The 25,429-nt window shown below is 35.8% G+C and overlaps 1 protein-coding gene across 6 annotated transcripts in view; it reads right to left on the minus strand.

The window, feature by feature from the left end:
* Positions 1-25,206, minus strand: part of ULK4 (unc-51 like kinase 4) — a 237,515-nt gene extending 212,309 nt beyond the window's left edge. The window contains exons 1-16 of one of the 6 annotated variants that reach the window (XM_064506435.1): positions 25,078-25,206; positions 21,244-21,429; positions 19,924-20,023; positions 17,793-17,932; positions 16,434-16,596; positions 13,555-13,656; positions 12,619-12,702; positions 11,095-11,170; positions 10,346-10,441; positions 8,291-8,415; positions 8,082-8,154; positions 6,088-6,187; positions 5,466-5,570; positions 3,349-3,409; positions 1,374-1,555; positions 383-429 (exon numbers count right to left, since the gene is read on the minus strand). In XM_064506435.1, the coding sequence (XP_064362505.1) occupies positions 383-429; positions 1,374-1,555; positions 3,349-3,409; positions 5,466-5,570; positions 6,088-6,187; positions 8,082-8,154; positions 8,291-8,415; positions 10,346-10,441; positions 11,095-11,170; positions 12,619-12,702; positions 13,555-13,656; positions 16,434-16,596; positions 17,793-17,932; positions 19,924-20,023; positions 21,244-21,381 (1,592 nt within the window). In that variant the 5' untranslated portion in view covers positions 21,382-21,429; positions 25,078-25,206. Of the gene's footprint in view, positions 1-382; positions 430-1,373; positions 1,556-3,348; positions 3,410-5,465; positions 5,571-6,087; positions 6,188-8,081; positions 8,155-8,290; positions 8,416-10,345; positions 10,442-11,094; positions 11,171-12,618; positions 12,703-13,554; positions 13,657-16,433; positions 16,597-17,792; positions 17,933-19,923; positions 20,024-21,243; positions 21,430-24,337; positions 24,633-24,696; positions 24,807-25,077 lie in introns of those variants that run through there. The other 5 variants (XM_064506438.1, XM_064506437.1, XM_064506434.1 and 2 more) reach the window with 5 other exon arrangements.
* Between the last annotated feature and the right edge of the window lie 223 nt (positions 25,207-25,429).

Genomic DNA, 25,429 nt, shown 5'->3' on the forward strand with positions numbered 1-25,429 from the left:
TAGAGGGCACTATCACCTTGAAATATTTCAACAAGTATATTTTTTATAAAAGCTACCATTATGGATATTTTACCACTATTATGGTATGGGTTGGTTTATTCAGGGGTTTTGAACAACGCTATTTAATATACTAAATTGTGTAGCTTTTAGACAAAATTTTTTTTTAGAGATTTTCTATAATTTTTGATCCTGAAAAACAACAGTGTATTAAGTCAACACTGAAAAAATTCAATGTTATATACACTAAAAAATGTCAATCAAGTATACCACAGCAGGTTTGACAGGCCGAATAATTCCCTCAAAAACTGTTAAAGTATTTCTTCAAAAAATTCAAGAGATAATTCATATTCGAACAAATTAATATAAAATAATTGTTACTTACATATCCCAGCTGGTGGCTGAGCGCAGCTGCTGTATTAATACAGGAAACTACAGTTTAAAGAAGATACATAAACATTAGTGGTTTTCCGGGTTCTAATGTGCCTCAGTGATATTAAATATATATATATATATATATATATATATATATATCAACCAAAATATCAGTTATTATGTAAAAATATATTTGGATAGCATTTGCAAAAGGAATCGTAACAGAATACTGTTGATATTGTCCAACTATGTTGATTCAAAAAAAGTGATGGCAATCTGAGAGGAGAAATATCCTTTCTTTTTATATTCCTGTCTTAAACTAAATACTAAACATGTATCAGAGTATTAAAGAAATATTTTCTTTACAACTACCACTATACAGAGCAAAGCTGCATTGCTTTCATCTACAGATTATCATATAATATTATTCAACAAGTTTAAGCAATAAAACTTATTTTTGTGAGAATTAACAAAAATAATCGGCAAATACTAGAATACATGATAGAAAAATATTTTACCACAGCCTCTTAAGAGAGCATGCTCTCTGAAGCAGTGCTTTATGCAAGTTCTATTGTTTGTTCTTCAGATAGATTTTCTTGTTAATCTTTATGGAGATATAGCCAAATAAAATTGATTTTAACCATTCACACATACACTTTTTTCAGCTAGTCTTCTCTGTCAAATACTTAATGATTTACAAAGACTAAAAATTTCATCATACGTAATTTCAAACTCCATCAAGTGTAAAAACAATAAAAAAATCCCACCATTTTACAAATCTAACAAGGCACAAGTATCTGAAATCTAAGAGAAAGAGTTGATTTCTCTCAGCTCCTTTAAAATCCTGACATGGAATTTCATAAGCATTTTCCATTGTTTTGTACTTAATTTGCTGTATTATTTTGGTCATTATGACAATGGTTTCTTGAAACAGAACTAAAGGCAGCTGATTTTTGCTACAACAACAAGCATGTGAAACATTGATTCCTTCAGATATTTACCAGCTGAGAGCTCATTAGCCTGCTTGCAACCTCCTTATGGACAGCCACAGTGCACAGATAATACAGTAAGTTCAGTTTAGAACGTGCTGCTCCTGTATTCTTCTCAACAGAATCAAGCAATGAACATATTTGTTGCAAGAAGTCATTCCAGTCCATGTCTTTCATAGATAATAATTTCTCAGCTAATGATAAGAAACAAACAAGTGGTTAAAGGTAACAAATCTTTAATGCACTAGATTAAAACATCAACTTGAATAGAAGATGTTTCAAAATTTTAAATACTAAAAGTGTGATTAGATTCAAATATTAAAAAACATGTTATTATAAAAGGTACAAAGCATAAAAAGGCAGCAATACATACATAAAAACATTTTTGAAATTGGAAAGTCTTTGGGTTTTATTCAGTTAAGTAAATAACTGACTGGCATTGCATTTAAGAAAGGAAGTTGTTTTTTCCCTTAATCATTCCTAATTTTTACTAAGAAAATGGAATTTCATTACAGATAAGGCAAAAATTAGAAAAAGTCAGTGAAATCTACTCAGAATCAACTGCAATAAATTTAAAGTGTGTATAACTATTCATATATATATATGTATGTATCTATCTGTTTAAGTTTTAGTAGTATCAGAGCACATATGACTTAAACAGCAAGACAAAAGTCAACAGCCATTAAGGACAATTAGCATAAATGCTGTGCTTTACAAATCACTGATCACTGTACATGGAAAGAGAATTTTCAAAGACTTCCGTATCAGTCTCAAGGGCTAAGCTCAGTCCACTCTAACCATACGTTCCCTCAGTTTGGGTTTATTCTTAAGTAATCTGCTATTCTGAGACACTTCTAGTACGGAATATTTAAGAGTTTGTCTCCTTTCTTTTACACCAATTTTACATACAAGTAATAACGCTGATTAATGAAGGCAATTCTAATTTATATTAGTAAAGGTGAAAAGAGTTTCAGATATCTTAATTTTGATACTACTTTTAATCATAAAGGAAAAAATGTTGACAGGCAGCAGATTCATTATCTTCTAAAATGACTAGAAAACTACCCAGAAAAAAGCTGCAACCTTCAAAACACTACAACCACAAAAAACACTGTCCCATATTAAGCAAATAAAGACAATAAAACATTTCAGAACATCAGACTGATTGATTTTAAGCACCTAAATAATATGAAATAAAATGCCAAACCCTTAGGCATTCGAATCTGAGCATTTTGGTAGGACTTTATTCCATACAAGTTATTTTCTGCTACTACAATTTTGATTGGGATACTGGGGGACGTCGTGCTCAATTCCAACTATATATTTTTTTCTTTAAACAAAATAACTCTACAAAATACATCCTTTACAGAAAGAAAAAAAGGAACTTGATTATCTCTAGGAAGAGGCGCTATCCAAATTCTATGAGTAGTAGTACATTTTTGGCTGAAATCCCTCTTTAAGCATAGTAAAGCCTAACAATACTTCCCTAAATAGACCAGAGCATTAGAAAAAAATAGCTCCACATTTCCTTTAGGAACATTTCACCATTACAGGTGGGATTGGCAAGGCTGCCTAATACTATGGTTGACCAACATTGCAAGTTTTCAGATCCTGTTTTCATTTGCTTCTATCAAATTTTAATCCTTTTGGTTGAATATTCCAGTTACAATGCCTTAGTTATTTCCAAAAATACTACAAATAAAAATCTGCTGGTTTGCTCCCACTTTATTTTATAAGCTTTTGAGCATGGGTTTGTAGCTGAATAGGGTAGAAAAGAGAGAAAGGGAGTATAATTGAAAAGTCTACTCAAAATTAGTCTAGCTATAAACAGTACATATGCAACTTAAATTACAGAAAAACAATTATTAATTCTCCCTTGTATTGTGGCAACTCATCATCTACAAAGGGAGGCTACAGGTCTTGTGATAACAAGTTACACAACCATATGCAGAACTGACAAGTTTTAACAGCTTTAGCAGAGCCATACCTGAATGTGCTGGTATATGCAAAGTTTTCAAGTCAAATCTAACTGGCATTGGCTTCATTATCTATGTAAAAAGTAAACAAAGACATTATGACTTGACTCACTCTAGACGTCTTAATGCATTTCTGAAAGTTTTTAAGTAGTCAAACATGAAAACACAAAGACACAAAACTAGTGGAGGAGGGGTACACAAATCACTCTTCATTATCAAGGCATTTTCAATTATTTTCTGTTACATACTTCTTTCAAGCAGATACTTGGATTTAATGCAACCTTTGGGTAAAATTATGTCATTAGTCTTTCCACGCAACTGATTTTTTTTAATGCGATTACAAAGTGTTTGGGTTTTTTCAGTTTACATTTTTATCTCACTTCAGTGCAGAAGATTGCTTAATCTACTGAAAAGATAGTCTGATACGCAGCTGAGAGCCCATGAAACCTTTAAGCAATTCACTACTGTACAGTATATATACACCACACCATTCTAGTATATGAAAATTCATATTAACACTGACTTGTCAGATGTACTTTTTTCACAACACATCATTTTGCACTACAGCTGCTCAGACACTGTACAATGAGTGTGATTTTCAGCACCTAAAGCATACACAAAAGATAACTGTATAGTGGAGTTTAAGCTTTTGACACATGAAACCACGATGTGAACAGAGTTTTTCCTCTAAGAAAAGGCCTTCAACTCCATGGGTTCGCAGGACACAAGAAATTTTTATTATGTAAACAAATAGATCTGCCATTTTGACTTTTAAAGTTCTGCCAGAATCTAGTAGGTCCAGTTCCAAGAGATTAAATTACAAGCCCTTCAGCTTTACTAGGTGTCAGTATTGTCCTTTAGTCTTAAGACTGCAAAATATGCAATGACTCAGGTTATGTGTCACTGGAATTTAGTGGGCTATTTTGTGTTGATTGTGAGCCTGGCATTGCATGGTAAGATCATCAGTCTCAATCTCTCATATCAGTACATACACACTCCCAATCTCATTTCTTGTAGTAAGGAAGGCAATAAAGGGCTAAAGCTTCATGAGGCAGAACTCAAATCATGAGGCAGAACTGAGAATTTACAGAGGTGGTATTCAAATGCATCATCAGCTCTCAGATTCTCCATGGGCAACAACGTCCCCCACCTCCACCTCAGACATTACAAGAGTCATCAGGTAGTTGCTCTATTTAGCTGCATAAGAACTTTAATTGCTATTTGAGAGGGTTGGGAAGTCCATTAAAAAAAAAATCATCACGCTAAAGTGATAACTATAAGACCTTTCTAGTGTGCTAGATACTCAGTTCAATGCAAAACGTTGCTTTTCCTGCATCTGCCACTTACTCAGTAAAGTTGCTAGAATAACTTTACTTTTTGCAGATAGAAATAAAAGGAAGACTAAGGGGGTACTCATCTATCATTCCTTCTACCAATACTGCTCATAAGCCCACACACACAAGTTACATGGTACTCGCTGTGTAGAGCTCCAATTATTCCTGGGCCTGCACCTTCCTCTTGGCACTGAAGAAGTAACAGTCTCCACTCAAGGGGCTCATGACAAACTATAGTTTCCCACATCAGAATGTGCAGGACAAAATGAATGGACATTTCTTGCAACTTCAGGTCATCTTTCCCAGAGGAAAAAAGTTCATGGTTATTAGAAACATTATCATGTCTAAACTTTACAGAGTAACAAGAGTTACTCTGGAAAGGTCTAACTCTTAATGTTAAAGCCTTCACAGACAGCTTTGTTTTGAGTACCAAGACACCAAAATACCAAGACATTCTAAGTTATGCTTTAAGAACTATTCTTTAAATGAACACAAGTTATCAGAAGACATATCTACAAAAGCACAGAACAGAGCAAGTAGCCTCCACTCCGTGTAGGAAATTCTTTAACATTAATATTCAACTCCAAAATAAATCAATTCTCCAACTTAGCAACACAATAGCACTATAAAAGACTGCCAAAAACTTGCATGAGAGCTTGCCAGATGACTGGGTGGAACTGTTTTAGAAAGAGAATTATAAAATACAGGAAAAGAGTTTCACCCTGATTGAAATTTTATCTGCAAAAATAGCCTCACCCACAAGTTCCTGAATCTAATATTTTATTTTGCTATACCTTTGGATTGTCAATGATCGGTGTTACGATAAGATCAGATTCAGTGTAAATGAGCTCTTTCAATGTTGACTCCATATCCTGCTGACTTGAGTACATATTTTTAGCCTAGAACAAGAACAAAGTTTTTTGTTTTTTGTTTTTTAAAAAAAGGCAGCCTTGCAGGGGGTGCATGGGGTATCTTTGTTTATCCCTGGAATATTATCTTTAAACATTATACCTCATAGTGTGGCCATGTAAATAACTAATATTCTGAATTACTTTTTATTTGTGTAATGGCGCAGAGGCTTAGACATCCTAACTAGAAATTAGGAAAAACAAACATGTAGGAGGAAACAGTCCCAGGTCAAAAAGCTTGCAACCTAAATTTCAGAATGTAGATTAAGATAGTTTTATCTCCTTTTATGGGCTGGGGAAAAAAAATATATATATATTAAGCATCATGTTCAACTCCTGCATCTGAAGTTCTGCAAATATTTAAAAAATAACAACTTTACTTACTGTAGGAACTGCTTTTCTGTTACAAATACGGCAGAAAGGAGAAGAAAGCTGACTTTGTCATAGATTCCAGGTTAAAATTTTAACTATGAAGATATCACCACCCCACTACTATTTTTCCACTCACCTTTGTCAAGCACAAATCTCTTTGGGGAGAACTCTGGATAGGGGCAGTAGTAGCATCACTTACTTCTACAGCAGTGCTAGTTCTAGGAGTGGGACGAGAACTTAAACAAAAGAAAACACAAAGAATGCGTATTAAGTTTCACTGTAAAACTATAGTTCTTCTTTCGAAGCCTTCATATCATACGGTAAACTTTCAAAGCTGACAGGCACAAATTCTATACCTGCTCCATCAACTAAACATGAGCTTCCTGTCTTTAGATACGTCCTAATCAGGTTAGGAGTTGTTTGTTGGTTAGAAATGGGACAGATTGGGGTATTTTGGTTAAGTGAATGCTGTTTGATTATTTTTCCACCCACAGTCAGTCCTCCAAACTTGATGTTAAAACTTTACTATCTTATCTCCTCATATTTAACATGTCACCAAACAACATCCCAAGAGAATTAACTTGACAAGATCGCAGTTTACTTTATGTTATTCTTCTCTTCTGACTGCCAACTCTTTCAAAGGTAACAGGTATTAAAACTGACTGATTCTGGTATATGAATGTGAGCTGTATTAAGTTTTCAAATCCTCTTTTTAAAAACCCTGTCTGCTAATTATAAGGGAAAAAAGGAGAGACCAGAACAATGCAAGTCTGCAGTTTTAGTAAAGCCACTACTGGACCCATTGCGGATAGCATGCATTAAGTGTTTAAAATCAATGTTAGAATTGTTTAAATCAGTTTTCTAGCCTGCTGATTTAAATAACAACTAAAACTAGAAAAGTAAATAGAAAGCTAAAAATACAAACACTAAACAAAATCAGAGCTTTCTTTTTCTGATAATCAAATCTTTGATTTGCAAGTAAACATATACATTACCTTCTATTAATGAAGAAAGCATTTAAAGATATTTATCAAATATTCCCTTTGCACATGTAAAAAGTTACGGCTGTCAAAAGCTGATTCACCACTTTAACAGGTAGGTAAACTCTAGTGTCAAGTGCCAAGTCAGCAACTTCCTTTCACTTCAATATTTTAAAATGTTAACAGGTAATACATACTGCTTTGAGAAGTTCAATCGTTCAAGTACAGAGAATTTCAACAAAGAATACAGAATTTTACTGTATTACATTTCAAATTTCATATTTAAATAAATGTACTCATTATAAATAAAATACATTGCTCTTACAACTATACTATTATCTACTGTCATTCCTGATATAACAGCCTACAATCCAAATTCTAACAAGTGTTTGTAATGCCACGGCAGCTTTCTTCTCAATAGATTCCTAAAACAAGAAGCAAATGCCATTTTAAATTACTAACAGTACTATTTTACCTGTGATGGTATAAGGTTTTAAGTCAGATGAGAAGTAATATTTTATTAAACCAATCAAAATAATTTTAAAATAGACACACTATCATGCACAAAAGTCCTTTTTCAGACTACACAAGCCTAAAAAAAATATTTAATTTTAAATGGAAGTATTTCTGCTTGATGAGTACAAGAACAAAACCTTTATCAGAGAACCCGTCTGGCTTAACAGCTAGGACAACATTTCAGAATCAGGCCTGAACTAACACAATTCACTGTTACACCAAGCACTACTTCTTACTTAATACCTATTTTAGTACTTAGTAAATTGTTGCCAATAGCTTATGACAAACAGCTGCAGATAATATTTTTAGTGGCTCTTAAGCAGAAGGCAATGGAACATATTTTTAATATCTAAAGTATGAAAGAAAGAAAAAAAGTTCTAAATAAAGTCTTCTGTTTATCCAAACAGCTAAGAAATCAAAAGACTTCACTTACAAAACCAGTATCATAAAGCAATAACAGAATTGCTTTAACTGTTCTCCAAAAGGTGTCTTATTAACTAAGCTGCCGACATAAAATTCAAAAGGAAGCACTCTAACAAAATGTTACATACAGAACAATAAAATATCTGAAAAGATAGAAAAAAACATATATGGGCTTATAAGTGTTTTCCAACTGTTCTTTTGATTTTCATACCTGAGGAGAAATATGGATTCGTTTGATTCACCATCAGCTGCACTTTTTGGCTGCAATTCAGTCAGATTTTCTACTGAGAAGAGAACATGAATTTGCATTCAGAAGTTAAAAAGAAATAAAACATAGAGAATAAGTATATTGGTGAGTCTAAGAGACTAACAATTCACAGGACACAAAATAATTCAAAATAATGCAATGAATAATATTACCTATTTTGAAAGAATTGCTAGGCAGCTTATTATCTGTTCTTGAGGATGACAGGTTATCTAGATCTTTATGAGGATCTACTGGCTCCTTGACATCGCAACATACAGATGACACTGTGTCTTCACTACTGTTTAATAAGAGATATTAGACACATTAAAATATATATATGTATATACACAAAATATATACACACACACACACACACACACACACACACACACACACACACTTCTCAAAGGAATCATACCTGTTATTTGTTGCAATTATTAACATAGGATTTAGATAGCATCCTGTTGTGGTACATGCTTCACAAATACTTTTTATACCAGTAATATCAATGATGGCAAACAAGCTTTTAGCAAGTGACTTATGAAATATTAATAATTCTCCAACTTCTCCAGTAGAACTTGCATGCAAGAAACTAGAAAAGCTAAATTTATACCAATAATGTCAGAGCTATAAAGAAATATTAATAGCTGTAAAGATACCCTTCAATCTTCACAAGAAACAGTCACAAAAAACATACTTTTAATAATGAAGTCTGTAACCTAGATTAAGATCAATAAAAACTACCTTTTTTTTGCTTAAGGACTGACATGTCACATCTAATTGCAAGGATTTTTTTTTTTTTTAAATACACTCCCTGTTATTCACATGGCACTGGGTCACACAATCTTCCTGAAGGGTCTCTAAGATATCAAATATTAGTCTATCCTCTGCTGCAAAGGAACTACCTATATGGTCCTCATATTTGGAAAGCAAAACATACAGGGCTTCTTTTGCATTTCAAGTCCCTCTCCCAGGTTTGTCAGATATGTCGATTACTACATACCTCAGCGGATATTTCAGATGCATTAGAAAACCCTCAAGACTAATGTCAAATAGCCTAATGCTTTTTAAGAGATTAAGATTCTTCTAATTCCCTGAGAATTGCTCAAAGATGACCACTGTAGTGGTGGCTGACATAAATCTCACTAATACTTTTAATAAATTCTTACTTTGAGGTATGAGCTTTAAATCTTCACTCTTTATCTGCTTTGGTGGCAAAAGAGGTAATAAAAAAAAAATATCAAAAGACAGTGAGCAATGTCTCAAGCTAGAATAAAGTACCAGAAATACTGCAGCAGTGTTATCAGAAACAGGGATTTAAACACCACAAGATGGATTATAAAAATAGATACAACACAAGAACATTCAGCATTCAAAAAGAGTTATTCTGTTTTCAGAGTAATTCCCTGGATTGGAACCTAAACTGTCTTTCAGATATTTGGAACAAGTGTTCATAACCAACAAGACTAATACCCTCAAACTTAAACAAACAAAAAAAGAACAAAAAAAATCCCAAACAGTAAAATAACAGAAGCTTTGAAGAAGCCTAACTATATTAATGCATACAGCCTATTTTCACAAAAGGTTTGGAGACTGTACATATAGCAATGTAGAATACTATAAATTTAGAAAAAACTCATTAGATTAATATTTTAAGCAAGGAATATGGGTCAGTTGTATTTGCAAGAACATAAGGCTGAAACACACAAATCTAGGATACCGTGATGATACGCTTTGCAATGTTCTAAACCTTAATGCATAAGAGTCTCAGTAAAGCAGAGAGAACATTCATCCATATTTACAAAATTCTCCAAAAGCTTTCAAAGAGTATTTTAAATCAAATTACTATGCATCATTATTATATAAACAAATAAATGAAGATGAGAGCAGTTACTTTACCTGAGTAAGAAGTTTTAACACATTCTAGAGTCAGAGGAGAAATTTGTTGAATGCAAACAGACACTGTAATATACTAACAGGATAATATAACTCCTCAACATTGAAAACTGTCCACTGAATGGTGTAAAATTCCATTCACCAGATTAGTTAACAACATGAATCCTAAGCAAAATTCAAAAACTAAGAAATGCACAGAAAAAAAAATCATGACTACCAGAAAATAAATATGTTATATATATAATAAATAATATGAATATAAAATATATGAAAACATATGCTCATTTATACTAATTACAAAAGAAGTTTCCGTTGAACCTACACTACAGTACCTTGAGCTTATGTTCTGACTGTTTGCAGAATCATTATCACAATGGCTAAAGGAGCCTTTCCAGAATGGATGCTGCAACAGGTCTCTCCAATTCAGCCTTTTGGGGAAGAGGAAAAAAAAAAAAAAAAAGAAAAATCAACTGAAAGAGCAGTGACAGAATATAGCAACATAAAGAGCTACCAGGCAAAGTTTTGAACACAATGGCACTACATCTGGACTAATTGATCCCATCTTTCACTTTTACTTGGTCAAAGAAGTTCTCTTATAGGCGAAACTTTTTGCCTCAAATCAAAATGGAAGAGGCACATAACAGAGAAGGATGATACTAAGAATGAAGGAAACTGCATGGCCAGTCCTCGCATTTAAATTACCTGAATTACCCTACTGGGTAACTGGATAATCTTACATTATTTAACAATTTAAGTATAGCATCTATAAATCAAAGTCTAGTAAAAACAGACATGTTCATTCCTCTGGAAAAGCAAAGTCACGAGGTTTTAAAACTGCCCATCACTTCTGTTGTAAAATTGCTTATTTAGCACTAACTACACAAATATATTTAGTCAAAACATTCATTCTGTACATCTTCACATGAGAAAGAGTACAACTTGTTCCTTTACGTGAAGAATGAAAAGATTTTTGCATCCTTTTTCACCTAGAAAATACTACACACACAGTATCATAGCAATGATTTTATTCTGGAAGTGAAAAAAGGTGATGTGAACAATTGTCATAGAGTGGATAGCTTACCTTTTCTGTGGATCTTTTCGAAGTAAGCCAGCAAGCAAACTAACAAACTCTGCAGACGGTTTCTGAAAAGCAGAGCCTGTAAATGGAAACACTTAAGAAGATAAGAATTCAGCAACAAACGCCAAAACAATTGTCACACAATGCAGCTCAAACCATTATCTGCAAATCACATTAGAACAGTTTTGAGAATAATAGTAATTTCATCTAATAAAAATCTAAATGTATACAGAGTCCTAAATATGAACTCTTTGTATTTCAAAGGATCTCAAAAAAGAAAAATGATGGTCACTGAACTCATTAAAATTGTTGATAACACAAAAGAAAAAAGAAAAGTTGTCCTCCAGTTAAAAACTAATGAATTTGTAGTTACAGAAGAAACTTAATAACTAGGGAAATAATTGAAATTTTCTAAATAATTCTGCTTCCTATAATGCACACACAAAAAAAACAACATTGCATTTATAAATATCTGTCCCCAAAACATATTAAAGCTTCTCTTATAGCCACCTCCCATTAGCTACAATGAAAATAATATCTGAAGCTTATGTGAAGTGTGGTCCATATACTATTAATTACTGAAAATAGTCCTATAAAAGATTTCAAATTTTAAAGTTAAAAATTATCCAACAAATAAATACGTTTCTGAATCAATTGGTGCTTGTGGTATTTTAAGACTACCTATGTCAGTATGTGATATTCTAGCACCATACGACAATTGCCCAGTATTCACAGTTTGCTCAGCAATAAGAGAACCTAAACTTTTTTAAAAACTATCCACGTATTGTTTCAAAAGGTTCTGCTTTTTCATCTTGACTTTTGGTATAAATGCACAAACTAAGGTAAATATTTATCCTTTACTGATGAAGTTGAGAAAAATGTAGCTTATGGCTTTCACAAGAACAGACAAAAGAGAAACACATAGCTATTAGCAAGAAGTAAAATGAAGCTGAAGGACACTTTAACCAAAATTTAATATATTGCAACTGTGACAATTTTAAGAGAACTACTGTTGCCTGCTATTACGCAAAAGCAGTTTCCATAATTCCTATTTAACTGACAAAGACTTTATTTCTGAGAGATCGAAACTATAAAATGCAATTTATCTACTTCAAAAACAAAATACCATTTAGAATGAAAACAAATAACAAAAAATTTATTCTAACAGTCATTGTTTTGACTACATTACCATAAGCTGAAAAGAGCTGTTAATATTTAAGTGCCTCCATAAATATCACTGATGCCCAGAATGACAGAGTTCAAAAATTCCACTCCAGAATGCAGATTTACTGTTAATTCTTTAATTAATTCTTAATTCTTTAAATGTTGTGTCTGTTTGTCAAGCTAGAAATAAGCATGCATCATTAAAGGAGAAAGTTCATATCAAATGAAGGCCAACGTTAACATTCACCTGGGACAACAAAGTGATTCTTAAACACTCAGCCTCAGAAGAAGCATTGCGAAATAAAACTTTAACTTTGTAAGTATTATACTGAATTGACCCATTTAACTATAACAGAATGTTACCCTTTGGTCTAGGTGGCAATGGATCTTCATATAAAATCTTTTCAATTAGTTCAGCAAAGCTGTCTGAGAAGAACGGTGGTCTTCCTACAGAAAAAAAGTAGTTTATTGGCAGTTCGATCAAACTTCAAAATGACTGTCAGGTGTAATGATGTATGGTGAGCTCATTTTCCTAAGGAAATGTCAAAAGAAACAAACCTGCAACCTGAACTCCATTTACCAAGTTCACTTGTCAATTTAAATATAAGACCTTGGATTACATTTTTCTACAATGAACAGCAGAAGAGACCAAGGACAGAACAGGCACCTAAGACGGCTTGATGGAGATCACCATTGTAGCTCTGCACAAATCAACAATAAGGCAGAAACAGAAGGTCTAGGCAGAAATCTCAACATCTGTACAGCTATGCTGATCCAACAGAGCAGCATATTATCTAAGATTTCAGAAGACTGCATTATATTTCTCTTCTGTGGTGAAATTTCCCTTCCACCTGCAGCCAACACTAATGTTCACCTTATCTGCAAGAAGCCCAATGACTCTAGCTTTATACTAGTGAACCAGCTTTCTCTTTCAAGGATCAAATGAATGCACCCAGAGTTTAATACTGAAGAGAATAAAAACATTATAGTGTGAGAATGTGAGTATGGTTATAATTTTAAAATCATAATATTTGAGCACAGGTGCTTAACATCATATTCAGATCTCAGTCAAAAGGGTCATTCAACACTTACTTCAGTTGATTATTTTATACAGACCTCATTAAGACCTTAATAAACAAAAAAAGAAGTACATTTGGTATACTCTTGAAGAAATCTTTAACACCTATCTCAAATTTTTCTCTGTCTTAACTTCCCTAGGAAGTTAAGCAGAATTTACATTGGAACCACAACATATGTTTTCATTATCACAGATATTTAATATATACACAAACTTACAACCTGAGAACATTTCATAAAGTAAACAGCCCAAGGACCACAGATCACTGGATCTGGAGAAGTCTTCTCCCCTTATTGCTTCTGGAGCTGTGTATAATGGAGGGCCTACAAAACACAGTATGCGTAATGCACTTGATTACTCATTCAGCATTTATCCCGTTCAACACTTTAAACTTTGTCTCCACACTAAGTAAAGATATCCCTAACTCACTTAGGATAAGAAAAGCTGAAATACCAAAGTAATTTCAAAAGTACCTCTTCCTCCCTATATATGTACTGAATTACGTAGGATTATAGAAGCTATTTTATTGTTTGTTTCACTTCCATTACCCAACTTGGTTTGTGCTATACTTTCTTAACACAATAAGTAACATGAGTGTTCTAAAGCACCTTGGGAGATCCAATGCCAAACAAATTGAGCAGACAGAAAGACAACATTATTCACATGAGAATAACAAATATGATTATGTTACTTCAAATTTAAAAAAATAAATAAATAGAATTAAGGTGTCTTAAGACATAAACTTCCAAAGAATTAGACAACTCTTACAAAAAAATCAGGGTAGCTGGCAAAATGGATCATTAATCTAAACTAGTTATAGCTATTTTCACACTGAAACAGTGTGAAAATGTCACATAGCAAATTATAGCAGCTTATCTGCAAACCCTTAACTTGTCTTGGCATCAAAAAAGAAATAGGCAGTAGTTCCCATCTAAACAGTAACTAGTTTCTCTAAGATCTCTACAAAAATTGCCAAAACACAGCAAAAATTTCAATTCCATAGTCCTTTAGAAAGCTTATTGTGGTTTCTTTTGTTCTTGGGTTTTATTTTTTTTAAGTGAGGATAGGTCATTACCATACACATCAAGACAGTTGTTCTGAAAGACAACAGGAAACAGATTAGATTTGTATTTCTTCCTGAATAAACATCTGTTCTTGGTCTTAGTACTTCCAGTACGGACTTTAGCAGAAGACAGTGAAGTATTAAGAAAATTCTGTGTTTGCATAAAATATTGCCAAGAATTTCATTGTTCCCGATACCAGTAATCGCTATGACACATCATTATCTTGGAAAGAAGTCTGTGAGACACTCCAAGATACTGCCTATTAAAAGATTTTGAATGTTAAAATCAAGACTCTGAATTTTTCATAATATATGATAAAAAACAACATAGCACTTGGAGCCTACCGCATTTGCATGGATCTGTCCATTGAAATTGAAGTACAGTAACCTTTTTGTGCTTAAAAAAGTGATCATTCCTAAATACAAGGGATGAAACAGTCAAGCCTCAAACCAGAGATCATATGGACCATTTACATCAAAAAAAGGACACTGAAAGTCTTATGTCAATAAAATTATGAAAGACAATCTCTTAACCATTGCTAAATCGATACCTAAGAGCAGTGCAAAGTCTCCAATGAAAAAAGCAAGTCTGTAGTACTTACTGAACTTTATGTACACATTTAACAAGAAGTTAACAGAATTCAGTCCTAGACCCTACAGAGGGCCTGAAGTGCATACTGTTTTGAAAAATCCATAGATAATTCCATAGCTCCAATTTTTCTGAGACAAAACATCACTAATTTCTAAAACAACTTCTCTTCACTTATCATACTTCCAACATCAATTATTTATCAGTTACCGCTCTGTAACTGGGGCACAAAACTTTCCAAGTATGCTATTTCCTTTAACTCTTTTTTTTGTACATACTGCCCTATATCAACTAAGTAATAGAAATGCAATTTCATGAATTAGAGGAGCCAGTTTGAACACTGAATTTCCCTAATTTAAAGTTATTTTCCTCATTCTTGAAATTCTATTATTTGTGCTTATTTGACTGTTTGAGAAATGCATGAAGATACAGTATTTCACAGTTTTACTATTTCCATTAGCATGCAAATAGTAAGCATGTAGTTAGTAAGAATGAAGTCTCCTCAGCAAACCCAAACCAAGAATTAATATTTTCATTTAATTAGCTACCTTGAACCATTTCAGATCTTATTCGTATAACTCACCTTGGTTTGGATTTTTGGTGGGGTTCTTTTAATTCTTGAAATTTTGTTTTTTTCTTCCACAATGCAGAAAGTATCAAGAACAGTTTACAAGCTATTGAAAACTCACTCATGATAGAAAGTTTGTACATTAAACTACATTACTGACATGTGATGTCAAGCTGCAAAGGGCAATTCAGAATAAGCCACCTCCAATTATACAGCTTTGTTGAAACTTCACAGGCTGCATTACACTTATTTAACCTCTCAACCCTTATACCTAATCACTTGCATCTGAGCTTCAATGCAAAGATAACCTGAAGTCTATTTAGAACAAGTAATAAAGGCCAGGAATGACTATTCTATCATACATCATAAGACAGAAGTATACTTTTCCAGCTCTTACAAAAAGAAGTTTAGGTAAGACTTAGAATTTGGACCACATACTTGTTTCTTCTCTTCCTACTCACTTTCAAGTGCTTTCTCCTATTTTCTCCATATGTTATGATCTCTCTGAACAGTATTGCTCAAGTAAGAGTAAAATCTTGCTTTTGAGCTTACTTAAATTCTCCATACGTGGAACTGGTAAAACCTGCTTACAGAAAACTTACAGATTGTGCTTTCCGTTGCCGACACAGAGGCAAACACATCAATCTTTACAAATAATCACACAACAGAAGGAAGGGTATGTAATAACATATCTACAACTACACAAAGTTCTAACCATTAATTACTCAGGTTCTCTAGAACTTTTGTAAGCCCCAAAAGAACAGTGAACAACTATCACATTTTAAAGTCTCCTCTCAAAATTGAAAAAAACCTTTTAAGTAACTTTCAATCCCTCCCCATGGATTGAGTTAGTTTGGGGTAATAAGAACATATATTATACCTCGGAATCTATTTTTCAGGTATCTTTGTGGAGTGCTTTCACTGACATCTCCTGCTCCTTCCTCAGATCCAACTAAAGCAAAAAATTCTTCCAAGTTTTCACCATCTGCCTTGGCCAAGCAAAAATTGCTGAATTTCAGAGTGCCAGGCCCTTCCAGCAGGATCTAGAAGAATAAAGATAATCCAAACATGAGTATCGGATTTTAAAATTGATGACTGCTGAAATTTCCAGTACAAACTATAAAACCCCACACACACAATCTGAAATCATCTAAGTATGTAAAAAGATCACCACTGCCATATCTGAATGCACTGAAAAGTTTTTCCTTTAAGTCAACACTAATATCTTTTTTTTTTCCTTACGACCAAAAGTTACAGAAGAAGCTCACAATGGAACTCAGAGGTTTATTCATTATTAAATCTAAATGAACAGGTTACCAAAGGAAAGACAGTAGAAAGAAACATTGTTTCACTTGAGGAAAATGCAAAAAATAGTGAATATTTCTAATTTTATTTGGCAGAAAATTTCAAAGATTTTGTCCAATGCTTGTACAGTTTCCTCTACACAGTCACTGTCTATTCTCACGGTAGAGAAAACTTCACAGTCCCAAAAATGTTGTCTGAAGAAATAACCCATTCAGGCAGATGGATCAAAAACAGTCTCACTGGCACACAGTTTCTGTATTCAAAGGAGTACTTTACAGTTCCATTCTTCTTCAGAAAAATATAATCATATCTCCACTATGTTTTATTCACATATTTACTTCCTGCCCAGCAACCTATAAGTTTTACAGAACATTCAGGGAGGAGAGCAACTTGATCACTTAAGGAGTTACAATCAAGAACAGAATTACTGTTAAGCAAAAACTTTTGGTCATGGTTAATTTATGTAGTAACCAGAATGTAAAGTCAAAACAATCTTGTCTTACACAACAGTAGGATGGTAATTTAAATAATATGTGGAAATAGCATAGGAGATTATTTACAAAGGAAATGTAATTAACTTCACTCTCTCAAAATATTCTTCAAAATGCTCTGCAGCATGATGGATTAGGTACAAAGTTGTTTGCCCCAGAATTAAGAACTGAAATCCTTCATTAATTCACATCAGTATACCACTTCAGTACACCAGCTCAAAAAGAATCTATCACATTCTATCAAACATACAACAGGGAAATATATCAATTCGACCATAAACTTCCAAGTTACAGACTTGTCTCTCATTGTGTTTACATTTATTGCAAAGCTCAGTAGGCTTCCAATCTGCAGTAGGCCTCTCACCAATAGCACAATGGAAATTAAATGTTGATGACATACAAATTAACAGGGGATGTCCTCTACAAATCATGTTCTTGGTTACCTTTCCAGGCGTCAGTCCACAAAAGATAATTCCAAGATTATGAATATGGTATAAACCAGTAATCAAATCAGCACCAAATTCTCTCACTACATCTTCAGGTAGATGTTCATCTTGAGCAATAACTGATTCTAGAGAACCACCTGAAATATGTTTACACATAGGCATCAATTGCATATAAAGAAGAGGCCAAATAAATAATTGCCAAGGACATTATATAAGCTTTTTCAGAAGACATCAAGCAAAAGTCATTATCAGTAACTACTAAAAATAGTTCTTAGTTTTTAAACTTCTTGAGACTACACAACAGTTACAAGTTCCAAGATGTTCAGATATAATCTATTTCCAAGATTGTGACAAAAATCTTAATTTTGACCACAATTACACTGAGTGCATGACTTTGAAAACAACCCAGAGACTGTGTCACATAACAGTGTAATAGTACCCTTAGGGTTTATCAGCTTCCTTATCCAGACCACAACTGCATGAGTCAAGAGAACAAACAATACCAAGAGGAGGCTATCAACTCCTAAGAACAGGCACTAAAACCAATGACATCAGTTTTCCTATTTCTGTTGCCTATGAAGTCAGTGGAAGACTGTAGTTCCATTCTGGGGTCCAAAGGATGGCATCATCCAACAGACAGATTCTTTTGTTTATTCTTCACACACATATTTCAGTCCAGTCCTCTCTTTCCCTATCTCAATTCTTGTATGCCTGAATTTTTTTTTCATTTTTTAAAAAAAACCTCAGGACTAAACTTTCACTTTCCAGGTTTCTCATACAAATTCCAGCTTCCTAGCCCAGCAAGTCCTATGCTTAACCTCTCTGGACTTCTCAACCCAACAGAGGTCCCTCTGTCATCCCAACGCCCCCAGTTTCCTTCAAACCCTGCCTCTGTTTTTGATCAGATTACACCTACAAAGCTTTCCAGATCTCTCTTACATGTGCTGTATCACCCGCATCCTTCCCTGGGCTTCACATCCGCTGTCTACACTTCTCCCCATTGATTGTTTCAGTTTCTCTGTCCTTGCAAAATATATCTCTTTATCCAACCTCCAGCACCTGCTTCCTCACAGCCCACTGATTTTCAGGCATGTCATGGGACTCATCCTGTTTGAGTCACGCCTGTCCTGACTGTTCACAGAACTCAAACTTCTCCCAACCCCTGTCTTCTACAAGCTCATTGCTCAACCAGTCTCTCCTTCCTGTCCCAATCTCCTGGCTTAAATTCCACATTCCCATCTCCTCCCAAACCCCACTCTTCTTCCTTATTCATCCTTCCACTACTCCTCTACCTAGACTGTTTCCCTGAGACTGCAGCTTGTATTTCCTGAATTATCTATGGGTTTCCTGGTTTATCTACCATTCATATTTTACAAATTTTATAGCTTTTTACAAGGATGACACAAAGTTTAAGTACCTGAATGAAAGCAGAGTATCAGAAAAAGTTTTGCATAGAAAGCACACTAGATCTTTTATTCCAATCACATAATAGATTTTCCTCACTACTGAGCAACACTGCTGAATCTTAAAATTTAACTCAACGCTGCTGAATCTTCACATTCTATTTCCAGGTCTCTTTTATGCTGTTCAGTAAGTTAGTCATTCCTTTAAAACCAGGCTCATACTAAATACCTAACTCTTAGTAAAAAAATTTTCCGTCATGTGGAATTAACACTTATTTTAAAATGTATTTTTGAAGACTACATATAAAGTAATCCCATAATATGCCAAAAAACACAGAGAGAAAAGTAGTGCAACTAGCAAAACAGAAGTATACTGTATCTGATAAAAGAAACAGTTTTGTCACCTTAAGACAGCAAGAGATATCCTCCACGTAAATGACAGAATGCATTTTTCACATTTCAAAAGTAATTTTCAAGGCTCTACAAACTTAGCAAGAAATCCATGGCTTATTCTATTTATGTTAGCTTCAAAACATTAGAACATGTTAGAAAAATGCTTCCAAAAAGCACAAACACTTTTTATATATTCAGAGAACATTCAATGATCTGATCATTAACTTATCTACCCTTCTCAAAGATCTGAGTATTTGATGTGGAAAAACTACTATGCAAAATCTCTAATAAGTGCCAATTCAATGAATTTTTAGCTTTTGAGCTAACCTTACCTGTGCATAATTCCACTACAAGCCAGAGATGGTTGCTTGTTTCATACCATTCATGAAAAGTCACTATATTCTTATGTCTGATTTCATGAGTTAGACGAACCTAGAACAAAGTTCTTAGTGTAGTAAATTGGGGTACAAAAGACATATCTGAAATGGGTGTGGGGGGGACACAATACAACATTACTCTGTATCAATTGCCTTTTCTCTTACCTTTTCCCATGCACTAAAAAGGTTATAATGATCCTCTAACATGTTTGTAGAGGAATGGTAACTTTCCCCAAAGACCTTGCCCAACTTACCCATTTCAAAAACTATAGGAAAGTTCCCCAGCCACTCAAATACAGACCTTATAAATCTATAAGCACTACTTAACCTTTCTGTATCACTAAAATGGTAACACTGTAAATGGAAATTTGACATCAAACTTATGTTCCTATACTCTTTTTCAGTGAGAAGTCACATGCGAGACAATAGGGTGAGTACAGGAAGAGAAATTTTCTCTTCATTCTTATCAGGCAAGAGCAATCATTAATGGTCTCTGGCTATCACACCCAGAGTGCCTAATTTCTGCAGAAATAATACAAGATACATGAATAGTTTCTATGTCTTGTCAAAGCGGTAACAGGAGGTCTGATGGTTTTCTAAGAGGAATGTAAAGTAAGGAAGCTAAAATGTACAAAATCTAAATAGCTTATGGTAGGAAAAATTCATGTGCTTCAAAGAACAAAAGGTTTAATTTGAACAAATCCATAATCACCCAGTATCATTGAAACAATGGGAGGGAATATCAAACAAAATGTATTTAGTGGGAAAAAGATATTTGAAATGTTTAACTGTACCAACTACAGTTCATTTCCCAGGAAGTACTATAGGTTTAAAACTGCCAAGCTTTTACAAACCAAAACTGATTTACCTTAAATGCTATTTCTTCACCAAAAATAATTTCTTTTCGGTAGGTATGAAAGTGATCATCTGCTGAAAACTACTACGACAGGATTTGCACAACAGAACAAAATAAAGCATAGCATTACACGAACGTCACTATGACAGGTTCTCTCACAGGGTATAGAAACAGTAAGCTTGGTAAAAAGTGTGTTTAGTCCTGCGTTTTAAACATCAGTAAAACCAGCTGAAATACAGAAATAAAAACATTTTAAAAAACCCTCCATTTAAAATCTAGTTCGAAAGCTTAAGAAGCTGATATAAATGGTGACAAATCCATGTAAAAAAGTACTTGCTAGTTTTTTTAATACTATCTGTCCAATCACGATTTTGGAATCTGTATCTTTTCCCATATGTAGCAGGAAAAACATTTCTTACCCAGTTCGTTATTTCAGCTCTTTTGCATTTTTCCGTGCAAAGAATGGCAACGAAATTAATTGTCCCTTTTCTTCTTCCTTTATAAACAACTGTCTTGTTTCCTCTTCCTATCTCTTCATAAAGGATAAAGTTCTCCATACTTTAGGATGCTTCGCTGGCAACAGTTTGGAAATGTGTTGTTAGATCCTTAAAGAAGGGGGGGGGGGAGGGGAGAAAGCATTTAAATTTAATAACCATTGGCATATAATATGCACCTTCCCAGCTCTTAAAATGGGGATTACACACTTCCAGCAAGATCAAACATAACTGCTTGACAGAAGGCCTCCTCCTAAGAAATCTGATATAAATTTTGAATAGATGATAGTATTTTCCACTTCCAAAGCTCTTAACGCATTCCAAAAGTTACAGTTGGGCTACTAACTACGAATTGTAAATAGTTTATCTGTAAATAAAAATCATACTACCAAATATTTTAAACTGAAAGATTTGTCAAAAAAGATTGCCATTTCTGCCCAAAGACATTTCAGGCAAATATGTCCCTGCAACTTTTCATCACACAATTTAAACCTACCAAATAACCGATAAAATCAACAAAACTGAAATATAGAGAACTCTGTGAGAAAAATCAGTATTCCTACCAATACTAGCCTCAAAAGAGCTTTTTCAGTTATAGGACTTAGTGTTAAGAATTTCTCATAGAAACTATTTCTTGCAGATAAAAACTATGTAAAATTGTTGGCCAATGTTGCATTGTGAGAGTCAGGGAGTTCCATAAGAAAAGTATAGTTTAGTTTTTATCTGTAACTACCATTTTTGTCTGTAGAATTGTATATGCTTCAATTTATGTACTGAAACAAATGAAACATTTGTCATTTGTTGCAAGCACAGGCATTTTTACATTTAAATAGTTACGTGTTTTTCAGAGAAGTCTGGTTTGTTCTTTTGTTACATAATTATTTTTTCCTGAGAATATTTTGAGCAATGTGAGAACTGATGGCAAATATCAAAGCAACTGTAATACATGAACTAAGAGCTCTGCATCAGCTTTCCATTCTGCTCTTAGGCTATTCCACTGGGTTAACAGCAGCACGATACAGGATCCCGATATCAGCATATTCCAGAAACAGGATATATTGCTACTTAATCCCCAACAGCTTCCTTGTACTACATCCTTCCAACTCCAGGCTGACTTCATATTCAGCACCCAGTTCTTCCAAGTACCAGTTTAATTAATACTGAGCCATTTGGAGTTGCATGTTTTCATCTCACTCACTTCATCTCATCTCACTTTTTACATTGCGTTTATAACACTGTTGTTTCCCCTCCACCCCACCCCCCAAGAAGATCGATTCTCAATATGCTTATCTTACAACCACAGAAAAACAGCATAATGGAGAGGGCAGTGCAGCAACAAATATAATCAGCAAGGTTGGAGAGCAAGGGCTGTCCAAGCACTGTTACTGTCAAATACCTAATTACAAACCAAGAATTCAATTTCACTTTAACTCTTTCATGAGACACAAAGCTCCCAAAGTGATAGACAAATCAAAGACTAAAAAGACTACAGAATTCCCAAGTTCTCAGACACGACTTCAAGTGAAAAGAAAGTGTTGGGCACCATTAGGAAATGTGCTGAGAACAAGTCAGGAGGTGTCATTTTGCCACCACAGAAAAATCTTTGTGTGCCCCCATCTCACAAACTGTGTTCTGTTCTTCATACCTCAAGAAGAATGAAATGGAGCTAGAAAAGGTGCAGGAAAGAACAACTGATGTGATCAAAGACATGGGTAACTGCCTTACAAGGAGAAATTTAAAAGGCTAGAACACTCCAATTTGAAAGGAAAGCTGAGGTTTAGAAAATCACAATGGTGACTAAGCAAACGGCAAGGTATGGCAAGATCCAGCCAGTATAACATAGGAAGGAAAACGCTTTTTCTTCAATTATTGATGAGAACAAGGCAATTCTGCAAGAATCAGTTTGCCAAACATTCCAAAATAAGGTTCAAAGATACAGCACCAGAAGAGAAGAGGTTTTCCGCTTTCTTATATCTGTTCTCCATTTCCTGTAGTTATTGCACCATCCCTTACGTTCTTTTTCTGGACAAAGACCAGAAAAAGTATTATTTTCCTCTACCATACAAAGATTACAGAACAGGGATGCCACAGAAATGCATCCAACAAGAGAGATAGCAAACCCACAGCTCACCTTCACAATTTACCTGGCCACAGCCCTTTCCTTGCAATTCTTTCCCAATAATTCTTCAACTTGTCTTGTACATTTGATCAAATGACCGAAGCATATACATGTTAAATGGATGAAAGACATCTCATGTTGGTATATGAAAGGCAGTGTTATCTACTCACATGACAAACCACACAAACATATGCCAGGCTTAATGACAGGTGCATCTGGTTATCTGATAAGAGCAAGACCAATGACATGCAAATACATCCTGGGACATGGAGGTCATGGTCACAGGACAGGGAAGCCTTCATTGCTGCCTCATGACAGGCAGTGTCTGCAAATAGCCTCTACTATCAGCTCCACAAAAGGCAGCAGAAAAGAGAGGAACATCTAGTCTTGCATCCCCAAATCCCAACAGTAATGGCTACACATTGTCATTCGATATACAAATCCATGAGGCAAGTCTCATAAACAGACAAACTTACAACAGCTGGAGCATATTCATTGACTTTGATATAAAATGCCAAGACCACCAAAGAGATCAAAAAAACCCACAAAACACAAAAAATGAAAAGAAGCATCTGAAAGAAGGAAAGATGGTTGCTATGGCTACCTGCTACAACACTACAGTATCAGACCTGAAACTACCAATGGACCCAAAGCAGTGGACTATCATTGCAGAAGGAACCATACTGACTCTGGCCTGAATATAAGACCAGAGCATGAAGGAGACACAGTTCCAAAAGCATTCCTTTCTTCCCTTGGTGGCAGGGGACAGAATACCCTGATCCGTGCAGCATATACAGGGCCTGAAATCTCCTAAAATCAAAACTCACTCAAAAGATGCCAACTTGGGAGACCCAGGGCACTGTACTCCAACTGCTAGGACACAACAGCCTCTAGGCCCACCTGCAGCAGCGGTGGGGATGCCATATGGCACGCCATCCCTCTGCAACACAGGTCTCCAGCCCCTCGGAAGTCCTTGTGCAAGCGAGGGTATGCCCCACACCAAGGCCCCCCGGGCCCATCTGCCAGGTTGGAACCTGGGGGCTACGGTGTGTGTGCCCGGTAGGGGCGGAGGCCGGCGGTAGCCGGCTGGGGCTCTCTCCTCGCCGCGGCTCCTCTGCGCGCCCCCTGCAGGGGGGGGGCGGGAGGCACCCTGCCCGCGCGCGCAGCCAGGCTCGCGAGGACCGTTAGGTGGGGACCATTAGGCGTCCGCCAGCGGCCGTTAGGCACGCGGGCGGGGGGAGGGACAGCGGCGGTCGTACCTAGCAGCGAGCAAAGAGGCAGCAGGGCTACTGCCGCGGCGCCGCCATCAACCGCAATCCACAGAGCTCCGCCCCTGGGACGGAATCTCCCATGCTGCAGCGTGGGGGAGGAGGGACTTCCATGTGCCTGAAGGGGAAACTTGTGCTTAAACACAAAAAACACAGCCAGTGAGAGAGGCATCGAAACAAAAACCAGAGAAAATCCGGTAATTGTTTTTTATTTCCTTACTTTAGCATGAAAACTCCGCCAAGTACTACGCGGGACTGTCGCCTCACCCCCCCAACCACCGTTCGCGTGGACGCCACCCCGCCCCCGTATCCAGGATACAGTACCCGACGCCGGAAACAGAGCGGAGCCGCGATTAGGCGAGGAAGGGTTACCTCAGAGCGGGTTCGCCGCTCCCCTGCCCGGGGGAGAGGGGAGGAGTTCCCGGATGTTGCGGGATTCGGCCGCAGAGGGAGGGGGCGGTGTCTCTCCGGGGGGCGGGGGGAAGCACGCGTGAGCGCGCCACGGCGGGGAGCTGGCGGCGTGGGGAGGAGTCGGGGGTGAGCGCGTGCCTGACGGGGCGGGCGGCGGGAGGGGCAGCTGCCTGGTTGCCAGGCAACCGGCAGTGCTGGGTTAACGAACCGGGGGGCGAGGCCGGCCGGGCAGGCCGGGAGCGGGCGGACGCCGCGCCGGGGGGTTTCGCGGTGCCCGAGTGCTTTGCATTTTCTGCCTTTTTCCCCCTGTTTT

This window comes from Dromaius novaehollandiae, chromosome 2, assembly GCF_036370855.1.
Source record: "Dromaius novaehollandiae isolate bDroNov1 chromosome 2, bDroNov1.hap1, whole genome shotgun sequence".
NCBI lineage: Eukaryota > Metazoa > Chordata > Aves > Casuariiformes > Dromaiidae > Dromaius > Dromaius novaehollandiae.